At 39.4% G+C, this 14,902-nt stretch overlaps 1 protein-coding gene across 9 annotated transcripts in view; it reads left to right on the top strand.

Annotated features, from left to right (window-relative positions):
* The window catches only part of gbf1 (golgi brefeldin A resistant guanine nucleotide exchange factor 1), a 104,919-nt gene that overhangs the window by 73,044 nt on the left and 16,973 nt on the right, over window positions 1–14,902 (top strand). For all 9 annotated transcript variants that reach the window (XM_057847538.1, XM_057847533.1, XM_057847539.1 and 6 more), the window contains 11 exons: window positions 3,989–4,114; window positions 7,216–7,298; window positions 8,645–8,881; window positions 10,083–10,176; window positions 10,506–10,682; window positions 10,957–11,021; window positions 11,112–11,235; window positions 11,386–11,457; window positions 12,403–12,497; window positions 12,576–12,729; window positions 13,172–13,397. In XM_057847538.1, coding sequence (XP_057703521.1) covers window positions 3,989–4,114; window positions 7,216–7,298; window positions 8,645–8,881; window positions 10,083–10,176; window positions 10,506–10,682; window positions 10,957–11,021; window positions 11,112–11,235; window positions 11,386–11,457; window positions 12,403–12,497; window positions 12,576–12,729; window positions 13,172–13,397 — 1,453 coding nt within the window. The remainder of the gene's footprint in view (window positions 1–3,988; window positions 4,115–7,215; window positions 7,299–8,644; window positions 8,882–10,082; window positions 10,177–10,505; window positions 10,683–10,956; window positions 11,022–11,111; window positions 11,236–11,385; window positions 11,458–12,402; window positions 12,498–12,575; window positions 12,730–13,171; window positions 13,398–14,902) is intronic.

The following is a 14,902-nucleotide window of genomic DNA, read 5'->3' as shown; positions in this document are numbered from 1 at the left end:
GCTGCGATTTTTGGGGGGATTGCGACATTATATTGCGATATAAAAAAAAAATATATATATATATATATACAGTGGGGAGAACAGGTATTTGATACACTGCCAATGGGTTTTCCCATTGGTAGTGTATCAAATACTTGTTCTCCCCACTGCATATATATTTTTTTTTTAAATAAATTTTTACTAGATGACTTGAATAGACTTTGGATGACTATCATGACCACAGTGTACAGTATTCCATCGTTTTTCGCGGTTAATAGGAACCAGAACCCGCCACAATAAGTGAAAAACCGCGAAGTAGCGCACCACCCCCCCCCACCCCCCACCCCTTTTTTTTTTTTTTTTTTTTTTTTTTTTTTTTTTTTTTTTTGTGTGTGTGCTCAATATATTTATTCAGATCTAGCACTGGAAAGAGATACATATAAGACATGTTTTTTCTCACTTTTTTCCCCCAAAGTATGATTTAAAAAAATGTATACATATAGATTTTTTTTTTTTTCTAATAAATGCTTTTTAAGCACTTCAAATGTAATAATTATGATCAGTTTTAAACACAACAGTCCGACTGAATCATTTTTAAACAAGAATAAAGTACTGTAGTAGAAAAATGCTTGGCTTTATTGAATGCTTCTGTTTACCTAACATGGCTGTGACTCTTGCAGTGACATGTAGATTTTACAAACTCCTCATAATCACTTCTGGCGTTTATTTTATATGTCTCGAACGTCTTCACATTCTCCCCCCACAGACACACACATTCATTCCAGCCCGCGCTTCCTTGCAGAAACTGTTTAACAAGTTAAACGATGATTGACAGATTGTTACCCGGCTTCTTTGGCCAGATCAAAGCCATCGTTAACTTTAATAAGCAAGTGCTGCAGTGACTGAGAGCTGGGAAAGGGGGTGAGAGAAGCTGTGCGAGCGAATGAAGCAGAACAAAGGTTTGTGGATTGGAAAAAAAAATTTTTTTTAAACTATCGCACGTCCTTGCGATGGGACTATCGCGCATGCGCACATTGCGATGGCGATGTTTAAACGATATATCGTTCAGGCTTAGTGTGGATGGTATATTTGTTAATTTAATCGTTCATTATCGCTTGGATTCATGTCTGTTGATATAAGTTTACGCCTTTAAAAGTAGGAGAGGATCCGCGCTGATGTGGGTGACTAATGCGACATTCACACCAAAGTAAAACAGCCATGGAGCAAACACCGCAACCGAATTGTTCCACTGTTCCACAAAACTTGCGGTTTTGCTTTTCGTTTTCACTGTATCCGTGAGAAGGCAAGGCCAATACAATTGTTGCAGCACAGATTGGTGTCACAGAATTTACGTGGAAACTGCCCCTAAGTCCGTGGCCATTGTTACCATATTGTCCACTTCTGTCGCTATCACAAACAAGGCTAAATTCAAATCTGAATTGGAGAATCGCTGCCATCTTTTGGCAGCAATGTGTCAATAACATGGAATTAAACTTCATACTTTGCTGTCCACTGTGTATCTGCTCAGACACTGTTCACTGCGGAAGATACGTAATTTTCGAGTATATTTGTCCACAGCAGTAAATGTCTTGATGCTAATTGACGAATGTACTTCAGTATGCTCACCTTGCTCTTCAAAAGGACAACAGTATTCTGAACTGTTATTTGGTCGGGAGAAATAAGAGTCAGGAACTGCCCCTACTCTATATGTCTCTCATCCTATGTAGGAAACTCAATGTAAAGCTTTAGAGCCGGGAAGCAAAAAGTATGCAGAAATCAGCTTGGCATCCCTTAACAGGGCCAACTCCAGCGTGGACTGGAGTCCAATCCCTCTCAAGAGGATCCAAGCTGTTTTTTGGGCGAGCACAAATATATCCAGTTGGAATCTCTTGATTTTGTACAGGGTCCTTCCTATGCAGAAAGACAGCATTCCACACACTTGAATCCAGCTTCTGTGACTGAAAATTGGGCCACCAAGGTCCCCGTCTTTTGGTCGCTGTTTTGCTTACAATGAACCAGAGCTCCCTTTGCCCCTCCCACAAGTGGGAAATGTGACCCACGTTTTCTCTTTGAGAATAAATCAAGTTGCCTGTGTGAAATTCATCTTTTAATGGACAGTATAATCATCGCACAGTGAACAAAATGCACTGACAGACTGAAACTAGCCAGTTTTCCCCAATCTGGTGTATTTACACGCAAATGTTCATAAATATTCACTGTCACTTTAAAAAAATTATAAAGAAGGAAGAAGCTGTGCAGCAATCCCGACTAAATCTGTTTTTTCCCAGTTATCAGATAAAACTCCACATCAGATAGGCTTGGTCACTTACGGAGGCCCCATTTTACAAAGAACACAACTTAAATTCATCTGAAATTGTTGCTACACACATCTGTCCAATTTTCTATTAACACACAACAAGGCCAACATCATGTAACATAACCTCTTCCATGATCAGCTCCTTTCGGCAGGTGTAAAGTTGGTGCGAATGGTGACAATGGGAGTCAAGACCTGTCACTTGATTAACCTTACTTATTGTTGTTGGATGACATCAGTTTTAAAAAGAGTTCGTCCCCAGCAAGCACGCAGGGACACACGGAGGGAAAAAGACTACTCTGTTGCTCCAGCATTTGTGTTCCCAAAATAGCTAGAGAAACCATGTGACCTGGAAACTATTCCTAGTAGTGACCTTTTCTTGGATTCAGCACTTAATACAAAAATAGTCATCTTAAAAGCGGTCAATGAGCAATTATAGCAAGCAAGCAAACTCAACTTACTGTGATCAACTTTATGTGAATGGGATTTCCTCTCTTGTTGGAAGTTTTACATGATGTTGATCTCAAGTAAGTTGCCCAGTTTCATACATTAGTTGGTTTTAAAAATATAGAGCAATTCAGGGCTCCAGAGTCCAGACTGCTCCTAAATGGGAGCTTTTGCCCCTAAAACCGTGTAAACAAATTTTTCATCTACTGTGCCTGCGTGACCATTACAAATCCCTTTTAAACATCCTTGGATTTTTTTTTTTTTTTAATTTACAGTGCCTAACAGGACTATTCACCCCCTTTGATTTTTTTTCCTTTTATTGCATTGTGAATAAATCATGGTCAAAACAATTTGGCAGTTTTAACACTTTTTAATGTCAAAGTGAAAACAGATTTCTACACAGTAATGTCTATGAAATACAAATGTCTGAATGAAAATAATTGTTTACATAGATAATCACCTTCTTCAAGTCAGTATTTCATAGATGCACCTTTGGCTGCAATCACAGCAGTGAGTCTGTGTTGATAAGCTTAATGATCAGTCTTGTCTATCTGTCCACTGCAATTTTGCTTCAATATTATGTGCAAAACTGCTCAAGCTCTATCAGGTTGCGCGGGTATCGGGCATGAACAGCCCTTTTCAAGTCCAGCGAAAAATTCTGTTGGATTGAGGTCTGGGCTTTGACTCAGCAACTCCAGAACAATTACCTGGTTCTTTTTTATCCATTCCTATGTTCGTAGTTTTGGCAGTATGCTTTGGATCATTGTCTTACTAGAAAATAAATCTTCTCCCAAGCCGTATTTCTCTTGCGGACTGTAGAAGATTGTCCCCCTGGATTTCGGTGTATTTTGCAGCATTCATTCTGCCGTCTGTCTTTGCAAGCCTCCCATGTCAGGCTGCTGAGAAACATCCCCACACGATGATGCTGCCTTCATCATGCTATACAGTGGGGATGGTGTGTTTTTGGTGTTGAAGAAAAGTCATATTAGATCTCGACTAGAGTTTGCAAAAAGCATGTTCACGTGGGCCTGCAAATCAAGTTAATTGATCGGGCTCGGGCCGGGTCGGGCTTTAATACCCGCGGACCCAGGTCGGGTCGGGCTGAAATTTTTTGGGCCCGATCTTACCTCTAGGGTACACGGTTATGATGGTAGATTTGTGTCTTTGCTTGCGCCCCTACATCCCCTACTAACACCCTTAAAGAAATAATGTAATGACTCCTTTTTTCTTTTATGTGTATTTTTGCAGAAAGTAAATGGCTCCCCTTTCCTGACAAATGATGCGGGATTTGCCCTGGCCTATGCTGTTATAATGTTGAACACTGACCAGCATAACCACAATGTCCGAAAGCAGAATATCCCTATGACTGTGGAGGTTAGTACTCACTCACTCACTCACTCACTCACTCACTCACTGAAAGTTTCTGTAATCACAAACATACTAATTCAATCCTGTATATTTAACCATAAGTAAATACTATTTATATCATTTTGAGCTTTGAAATTAAAAAAAATATATATGCTAATTAACCAAGAGCTATATACAGTGCCTTGCAAAAATATTCGGCCCCCTTGAATCTTGCAACCTTTCGCCACATTTCAGGCTTCAAACATAAAGATATGAAATGTAATTTTTTTGTCAAGAATCAACAACAAGTGGGACACAATCGTGAAGTGGAACGAAATTTATTGGATAATTTAAACTTTTTTAACAAATAAAAAACTGAAAAGTGGAGCGTGCAATATTATTCGGCCCCTTTACTTTCAGTGCAGCAAACTCACTCCAGAAGTTCAGTGAGGATCTCTGAATGATCAAATGTTGTCCTAAATGACCGATGATGATAAATAGAATCCACTTGTGTGTAATCAAGTCTCCGTATAAATGCACCTGCTCTGTGATAGTCTCAGGGTTCTGTTTAAAGTGCAGAGAGCATTATGAAAACCAAGGAACACACCAGGCAGGTCCGAGATACTGTTGTGGAGAAGTTTAAAGCCGGATTTGGATACAAAAAGATTTCCCAAGCTTTAAACATCTCAAGGAGCACTGTGCAAGCCATCGTATTGAAATGGAAGGAGCATCAGACCACTGCAAATCTACCAAGACCCGGCCGTCCTTCCAAACTTTCTTCTCAAACAAGGAGAAAACTGATCAGAGATGCAGCCAAGAGGCCCATGATCACTCTGGATGAACTGCAGAGATCTACAGCTGAGGTGGGAGAGTCTGTCCATAGGACAAAAATCAGTCGTACACTGCACAAATCTGGCCTTTATGGAGGAGTGGCAAGAAGAAAGCCATTTCTCAAAGATATCCATAAAAAGTCTCGTTTAAAGTTTGCCACAAGCCACCTGGGAGACACACCAAACATGTGGAAGAAGGTGCTCTGGTCAGATGAAACCAAAATTGAACTTTTTGGCCACAATGCAAAACGATATGTTTGGCGTAAAAGCAACACAGCTCATCACCCTGAACACACCATCCCCACTGTCAAACATGGTGGTGGCAGCATCATGGTTTGGGTGTGCTCTTCTTCAGCAGGGACAGGGAAGATGGTTAAAATTGACGGGAAGATGGATGCAGCCAAATACAGGAACATTCTGGAAGAAAACCTGTTGGTATCTGCACAAGACCTGAGACTGGGACGGAGATTTATCTTCCAACAGGACAATGATCCAAAACATAAAGCCAAATCTACAATGGAATGGTTCAAAAATAAACGTATCCAGGTGTTAGAATGGCCAAGTCAAAGTCCAGACCTGAATCCAATGGAGAATCTGTGGAAAGAGCTGAAGACTGCTGTTCACAAACACTCTCCATCCAACCTCACTGAGCTCGAGCTGTTTTGCAAGGAAGAATGGGCCAGAATGTCAGTCTCTCGATGTGCAAAACTGATAGAAACATACCCCAAGCGACTTGCAGCTGTAATTGGAGCAAAAGGTGGCGCTACAAAGTATTAACGCAAGGGGGCCGAATAATATTGCACGCCCCACTTTTCAGTTTTTTATTTGTTAAAAAAGTTTAAATTATCCAATAAATTTCGTTCCACTTCACGATTGTGTCCCACTTGTTGTTGATTCTTGACAAAAAAATTTAAATTTTATATCTTTATGTTTGAAGCCTGAAATGTGGCAAAAGGTTGCAAGGTTCAAGGGGGCCGAATACTTTTGCAAGGCACTGTATAGTATTCATATATCATTTTTTTCCCCCCTTTGTTTCCATTTTCTCTGTGGTGCACGCCAGTGCCTGATGGTATGACATTCCTCTGGGAGATGTAGCATTTGCACCCGTGCAGATTGGCGGCTCAGAAAGCCCTCAGTCAACAGCTGTAGCCAGTGGTGGTCTTTCTGAGAGGTGAACTCGTCCTAAACATGCGATCAAGGGTTGGGGGAGGCAGCCTTATTTCATCTGTTGTCTCTGGCTATGTTTTGGGGGCCTTCGATGGCAGATTCTGAAGACTAAACAGACTCTGGGGTTTTGTGAAAGGATTCTGGGTGGGCTGCATTTATTGATTAACATATAACAAGTTCTTACTTTTGAGCTGTTCCTGGTTTATTCTTTTTTTGTTGTGTTTTCAATTGTGCATGATCTTAAACAAAATGAGACTCCAGTTTGTTTCGACAATGGCATCTCTAAAATTGTGTTTGTAGTTTAGGAAAGAAGGCATTTGACCTTTGGCTCATACAGCAGGCAGGGGCTGCCGAACAATAATTTAACAAGGCCCAATAAAAGTGGCGCCAAACACTTAAGTTACTTAGCAGCTCGCAATGTGTAGTATTCAACACAGCATGTGTTGGCACTGTGGTTATTTTAGACGAAAGAACTATGCCGCGCAACAGTGTGTAAATCAGAGCCTTTTGTTGACAGTGGGACAGTGTGTTCAAAGTGACATGGATAAGGTCAGTGTGTAATGTTAAATGTGCTTGAATAACAGTGGTATTGTTTCAACATTGTCTATTTGTATGTTAGGGACTCCAATGGTTGTGAAATGGCTTTGTAATGATGTGAGAGCACAGTATTCCTATGTGTCAGTGCAACTGATTCGTGCTTCTTTTTGCCAGCATAAAACACTTAGACTATCTTTGATACAAGCCCTGTATTCAAATTCTATATATAAAATCCTTTACTGAAATAATATTGCTTGGGGTTTTAATTGATGCTGTAGTGTTGCTAAATAATTTAAAAAGCGTGCCCATTTAACAAATCCTTCCAACCTGAGACTTGACACTGTCAATTATCACCTGGACATTTTGTTTATTTACAGAAGGATCTTTGCTGTAATCCCTGTTTGGAGACTTAACCATATTAAGTGACACATAATGAGTGTGAACCAACCCAGAACCTTTTTAATTGCTACTTAGTTTAAGTAAAAGCATGGGAGTGCTTTTGTTGAAATCTATTGACTTGGAAATGATTGAATTGCTGATCATTTTTTACTTCGGAATTAAAAGCCCATTTTACTGTTGTTTCTGTTTTAACAGCAATTCAAGAAGAACCTGAAGGGGGTGAATGGAAACAAAGACTTTAACCAGGATATGCTTGAGGATATCTACAATGCCATCAAGTAAGCCTGAGTCAACGCTAGGGCTTTCTTTGAAATATACCATAATTTAAGCATCACTTGTGCACCTAAACATAAGCCGCAGAGACCAAATTTCACAAAGTTTAAGAAAAAAAGTCTTTATACTGTATACGACACACCTGGCTGTAAGCCACATGTGTCCAAGTCTTGAGTTTTTACATAGACAGAAGTTAGACGGAAACAACTGAAAGATCGTAAATAAATTAACCAAATTAACATCAACATGATGACTGCGTCCTCTGCATGGAGCGCCCTGTAGAGGGAGCCACACATCGCAAGTCCTACTTGTGTTCTCTACGGCATTCTGAAACAACTAAAACTTTAAAATAAAGCTCACTACATATACAAAAAAAATATCAAATCCACTTAACTTGACCTCTTTGCCTCTAGCGGGCCTCCTTTTAAAAATCCCCATGATGGGCTATAGATTAGTCCAGGGCTAATGGCTATCAGCGCTTGCGTAGCAGCTTTGTTGTAGCACACTGTGGCTATCCATTCTCTTTAAATCTCACAAACCACCCATTGTTAGCCTTAAACTGTTCTTCTGTAGCGGCATCAAGCATTGCACTGAGCCAAGAAATGCTTGAAAATGACTAATCGACACTAGCATAGCATGCTCTCATCGTAGCAAACATTGGATATCAATCTATTTAAAGCTGTTCTTTTGTACTGGTACATAGCATCGGATTGAGCCCTATTCATTTACCCCCCCCCCCCCCCCCCCCAAAAAAAAAAAAAAAAAAATTGAGCTTCCCTTCATTGAAAGACTGCACCTCGCTGCAGAGTGAAATTAAATGAAAATGATCTTTTTTGTTTGTTTGCTTGTTTGTTTAATGAGAAAACATGACGCTTGATTGTCCCCCAAAAATCCATTAATGAAACACATAGTTATAAAAGCTGCAGTGTTCAAATGGAGGGCAAAAAAGTAGCGGTTTATAGTCAGAAAATTAATTGTATTTTAAATCACGTTAATGTATTTGTTGTCTTCAGTTAACTGAAGAAACTCACAAACCTGTAGCAGTTCTGTTTTTGAAGAATATGATACACACAAGACACAAATTTCTCTTTTATGTGTCTAAGTTGACATCACAAAAGTGTGAAATGCTGCCACTGAAGGCAAGTTCTAATAAAAAAAACTTTGCAGAACTTTGTAATTGAGAGTGAAACAGTTATGGACAAATAATTCCGCTAAGCAGTTAATTTTGCGTATTTGTTAAAGCTAGAGCTACATTTCAGTCTCGCAGTCACTTTTTATTGCTAGTAATTTTGTACATTCATAAAATATACTGTTCTCATCGTACAATGGGGCAATAAACGCTCTTTTTCAGGAATGACGAGATCGTGATGCCGGATGAGCAGACCGGTTTAGTGAAGGAGAACTATGTGTGGAGTGTGCTCCTACACCGTGGTGCTACACCAGAGGGGACTTTTCTTCGCCTGCCGCCTGGCAGCTATGACCATGATTTATTCACCATGACCTGGGGTCCCACTATAGCTGCTCTCTCCTATGTCTTTGACAAGAGTTTGGATGAGAACATCATCCAAAAGGCCATAATGGGTTTTAGGTAATGTAGACAGGTTATAAAATGCTTGTTTTAGGGTTTTGATGAAGATGCACCACAACTATGACACTTAACATACATACACTCAATCAGCTTCCTCTAAAGACTAGACATAAACACAGACAAACAGGTTACTTAAAAACCTAAATTCCAACTAAAATGCTGTATATACCAGACAATTGGACTCGAGTCCCACGGACTCCGACTCGGGTCGCAAATTTGATGACTTGCCACTCGACTCGGACTTGAAGAAAAAAAAACTGAGAAAGGGACTTGACTCACTTGAGATGGGAGGTTCTGTGACTTGACTCGATTTGTGAGGCAATAACTAGAGACTCGACTTGACTCGTGAGACAGTGACCTGAGACTCGACAAGCTGACTCGAAAAACTTAGACTCAAACTTAGATCATAGATTGGTTCCCACCTGCCAGTGATCCGCTTGGTTGCCTTGGCCACTCAAGCCATGCCCTCACGGGAATATCATGGCAGTGAAAAATCAAATTCTCTGCAGACTACATTGCTTTTTTTGCATTGACTTACAATAATAGTAAGGTTTCTCTTAAACATAAACCTGAGTACTCTGTGGATGGCCTGGGGAACAATGGTGAAGGCCTTAACTAGCCTGTGACCTGACTTGACTCTACTTCACAACCTTTTGACTTGACACGACTCGACCACGTGACTCGAATTGACTCGGCATAACCTCGTGACTCAAGTCGACTTGCCCACAACAGGTAAGACTCGGGACTGACTCTGATCATAGTGACTTGTGCAGTTGTCTGGTATACAGTATACGCAGCGTAACCTAAAAAGTGTCATCGAAGAAGAAGCTGTGTCAAGGTTTCTAGCTTTTGGACTAGTATTATGTTGCATGTATTTAGAATAGGCCTACAGTATTATTTTAGCTTTTAACAGCATTGAAGGCCGATCAAACCAGTAAACATATGTACAGGAAGTCTAGTGAGGTCTTAAGCTTTTAAATGCTATTTCTTCTGTAATTAAAAAAAAGAATAATGTAATTGATTAAGCTCAGAAGACTTTCCAGTGCCTACTGTGGCTTTTGCAATGTATAAATATGATGTTTTTATTTCAAATACATACTTACAGTTGTAAGGATAAGGATGCTGTTGATAATGCACGGAATGCAAAAATCTGGTGTCATTCTGAAATCCATACTAATAATGTTTGTTTGCAAATGTGCAGGAAATGTGCCAAGATAGCAGCTCACTATGGATTCAATGATGTTTTTGATAATTTGATCATCTCGCTGTGCAAATTCACCACTCTGAGCAGTGAGGTGAGAAAACTTTTATTGTCACCATGTCCTGTACAGAACAGAAACCGCATGTTTAGTCACATTTCGGCCTAAAATTGTGGCTATCATATTCATTTTCAAAGAATGAATATGTGGAAAAAATGATTTTGGTTGCTGAATAGAAATAGCATTTTAATAAAAATGCCTTATCTGTTTTTTTTTTTTTTTTTGTACAATAAAAGATAAAGACAACTGAAGACAAATGAGTTATTGTTGGTCTACCCTTCCATCATAGTAAATAATAATAATAAAATCATGTGGCCCCATGGACAGATAATAAGTATGGTAACTGTAATTTTCCTCATTTCTAGTCAGTGGAAAACCTTCCATTTGTGTTTGGGAGCAATGCGAAGGCACAAACAGCTGCCAAGACAGTGTTTGATCTTGCACATCAGCATGGCAACATCCTAAGAGAGGGCTGGAAGAACATCCTGGACTCCATGCTACAGCTGTTCAGAGCTGAACTCCTACCAAAAGCAATGGTTGAGGTCAGTTTGAAGTGCTTGACATTTACTTCTAAAGTCAATACTAAGGCTGTGACTTAGCATTTTACCTTGTGTGTTTTTATCCAGTGTAATTGATTCATTAAAAAATTTTGGATTATAGTTTAAAGCGTAGAATTGAACTTTCTTTTTTTCCTCTAGGACTGCATTTTCAGTTATTGTGTTGGTGAAGGGCAGGCAGTTGTCTTTGCTGTTGTTAACTGGTCTCTGCTGCCACCTACCGTTAATTATTTTTATTTTCTTAAATTTATTACATCAGGTGGACGATTTTCTTGAGCCAAATGGAAAGATATCACTTCAAAGAGAGGAGACGCCTTCTAATCGGTATATAAAAAAATTATGACCAATCATATAAGTAGAAAAATAATACTTTTTCCTCCTCTGATCATTTTTTTCTCTTTTCCAATATTTCAGTGGGGAGTCAGCAGTGTTGAGTTTTGTGAACTGGCTGACTTTGAGTGGAGCTGAACAGTCTGGTCTTCGAGGACCATCTATGGAAAATCAGGAAGCCAAACAGGCAGCCATTCTGTGCATAAAGGTGCTAAATACAGTTCTTTAATGACTATGTTTTGTCAAGACATTTATCTACAAAAGAATAGTTTCTCCCCAAAACCCAGTGAATTGACAAAATTGCAAATCCAAAGAGCAAACTTTTAATACACTATATACTTGAATTCATTGTTTGCAGCAATGTGACCCAGAGAAGATGATTACAGAGAGCAAGTTCCTCCAGCTTGAGTCTTTACAGGAGCTAATGAAGGTTATTATTTTTAATTTTGTCATAAATGTCAATCAGATATTTTTTCCCTGTTACCTTTGATTTATTTAGTTTTGTATGTTGTTGCTGCTCAGAAGTCCAGTTCAGTGCCAAACTAAAGAATGGCTAGATTCAGGTTTAGGTCAATGGATGTCGTAATTGTCTCTCAACTGTGGACCTGTGAAGCCCTTTTGACACATTTGTTGTGAATAAGGGCTATATAATTAAATATGACTTAAAGGAGAAATATGTAGGATTGGTGGCCAAAAATTGTACTGCAACCAAGATCAAAATATTTTAAGTGCTCAACATACCATTCTCCTTGGTCTGTCAGATAAGTAGTCAGCAGTGGAGGATAAAGCTAAGTTATCATTCCAATGTTGCATTTCAATCAGAAGCTAATAAATGCAATTTCTCAAGAAATTGTGTGGGTAGCTTTGCTGGTCGGCATACTTGTAGTACAAGTATACGTACTTATATTACAAGTAAACGCAAGTACACGTACTTGTAGTTCATTGGTGTGTGAATGTGTGCTAATGTAAAGCACTTTGGGCATGGTAAAAAAATGTAGATAAATGCGCTATATAAGTACTCACCATTTAGTAGAAGTACACGCAAGGACACGTACTCGTAGTACAAGTACACGTACTTTTAGTACAAGTACACGTACTTGTAATACATGTACTTGAAGTACATGCAGTACAAGTACACCCAATATACTTAATGGTGGAGGGCCTCACATCTGTTGTAAGCATAGAATAAAAAAGACTTTTACAGGCTGACAATCGACTTTCAAAATGGGAAGATCTCAGTTTAACAATTGAGAACCATGTGAGAAGTGTTACCAAAAACATGTTTATTTATCTAAATATTAAGTCCATTGATTGAATAATTGAAGTGCAAATCTTTCATATTGCTTTTTTAATTTGACAAGATTATCTTTTACAGGCATTGATATCAGTTACCCCTGATGAAGAGACTTATGATGAAGAAGATGCTGCCTTCTGCTTAGAGATGCTACTGCGCATAGTTATGGAGAATCGGTAGGGGTCGAAGCGCAACAAAGTGATACCACATTTTTCATTTCTGTGCTCTAAAGACTTATTTCTATCTGGTTTTAGAGACCGTGTGTCGTGTGTGTGGCAGACAGTGCGTGACCATCTCTGTCACCTCTGTGTCCACGCTAACGAGAGCTGCTTCTTGGTAGAGAGGGGTGTGGTGGGACTTCTTAGGCTTGCCATCCGCTTGCTACGACGGGAAGATATTAGTTCCCAGGTGCAAAAGTCATCTCTATCTGCTTAAGCCATAAAAATTAATAAAGTGTATTCCAACTGTATTTTCAGAGCTCACATTTCTCCCAGGCATAAATTGTTTCTTCCCGTCAAACTAATAATTTTTCTATTAAGTTTATTAATTTTAACCTATTCAGTCGCCACAATTATTCATAAGACAACCTCCTTACTAGTTATTACCAACTGTTTTAGTGGATTAGCTGTTTCAAGCTTGAAAAATTACATTCCAGGCACTTTGAACGCAAATTGTCATGCAAACCTGGTAAAATGGAATCGAGGTTTATGGAAAGTAATTTAAAACAAGACTAGTCTCTTTCCTGTTGTTAACTCCGGGTAACTCTTCTGCATTTATTAACATTCATTGTGCAACTAAGAGAGCTCAATACCTCTTGTTTGTTTTTTTCCCCCTCCCATCCCACATATAGGTGCTCCTTTCACTGCGTCTCCTGTTGATGATGAAACCACACGTTTTGTCCCGCGTCAGCAGAGAGGTGGCTTATGGCCTTCATGAGCTGCTAAAGACCAATGCGGCAAACATCCACAGCACAGACCATTGGTATACACTCTTCTCGCTGCTTGAATGCATTGGTGCTGGAGTGAAACCTCCCGCTTCCTTTCAGTTTACTTCTGCCAGCGCAGACATCGAAACAGGTGTGATATTTCTCTTAACATTTTCACTTAACATTGCTTATCTATTTAAGGCACATGTTTCATGGATATAAACAGTTCGTAATTGTATTTGTATTCAGATTTCTTAGTATGAACTGTACCTTTAACTAAGGATGCAACAATACTCGGTGTTATATTGAACCGTTCGATACACCCTCTTCGATTCAATACGCAAAAACATTCGATCCAAATGAAAAGCTCCCAAAATGAATTTCTGAATTTATTTTGTCGTCTCTCTCGCTAAAATGTGCAGCGCAGCTTTACCTTGAAAAAACAAACTCTGCCGCTAGCACACCCCCTCCACTACTCCTCCCCCAAACTGCATGAAAGGCTGTGGCGCACGAGGATCATTGCTAGTGAGGAAAGACAGACACGTAAGGAGGCGGCTTGTCGACTTCTCAATCGTACAGATCCGTTGTTTGGCAGCATTTTGGGTGAGCTGATATGTTATCCTCACACGTCCATATTAAAGAAAGACAGCCTTTAAGGATACGTACTACAAAATCCACCTATATATTTTTGCGGACTTGGCTGCTTCGAACAACCTCGCTTTGACAAAAGACAGGTTAATCATGGGACACGTATTCCATATACAGTGGGGAAATTGGCAGTGTATCAAATACTTGTTCTCCCCACTGTACATACTACATCAATGAATTAAAAACCGCCATGACTGAATGGAAGTTAAGCAGGACAAATCAATCCATACCAGTGGCTATAGATAATGCTGCAAATATTGTTAATTCAGTACGTAACACAGATGGACTCGGACCACAAATGAGATGTTTTTCTCATGTGGTACAATCAACAGTGTGCCCCGCCTCACTTTACAAACAGCAAAGATTGTTCTCAGCACTTTAATACAAAATTTCTTCATATTAGTAAGAAGCACATGAATATATGCAAATACATGTTTATATGATGGCATTGTTATTTTTGCTTGTTAGCAAAATTAAAAAAAGCAAGTTTCCATGGAAAAGACAACACTGGAAACAGCTCACAATTTTTCACATCTGAATTGAAGGTGCTAGCGCTTATACCAGTGGTCGCAAACGTTTATATGGTGAGGGCCAGTACAATTCATATGTTTTAAAATATGATTCTATTAGAAAATACATTGGAATTTAGCTTCGTTTTAGTAAGCAGAACAAGTCATGATGACTTTTCATGCATATAACTTTACTCACGCATATCATTAACTCACAAAATATGTAGTGATGATTTCACTCAGAAGTTGTACCCATAAGTCTTTGCACCATTCCCACTTATGGTGCCTTTAGTTACGCTAGTGTCGCTAGAGCAGGGGTGTCCAAACTTTTTGCAAAGAGGGCCAGATTTGGTGGGGTAAAAATTTGGGGGGCCGACCTTGGCTGACGTCCTTTACGTAGATCGATATATTTAAGCAAATTTTAGCAAGCCATTCTGTGTGTCACATTTGCTTTATTACAGTGATGCCGATAACCGATAATTTCCTGCCCCTTCCACCC

Source organism: Corythoichthys intestinalis, chromosome 10 (genome assembly GCF_030265065.1).
Source record: "Corythoichthys intestinalis isolate RoL2023-P3 chromosome 10, ASM3026506v1, whole genome shotgun sequence".
Classification (NCBI taxonomy): domain Eukaryota; kingdom Metazoa; phylum Chordata; class Actinopteri; order Syngnathiformes; family Syngnathidae; genus Corythoichthys; species Corythoichthys intestinalis.
This window is presented reverse-complemented; position numbering and strand designations above follow the sequence as displayed.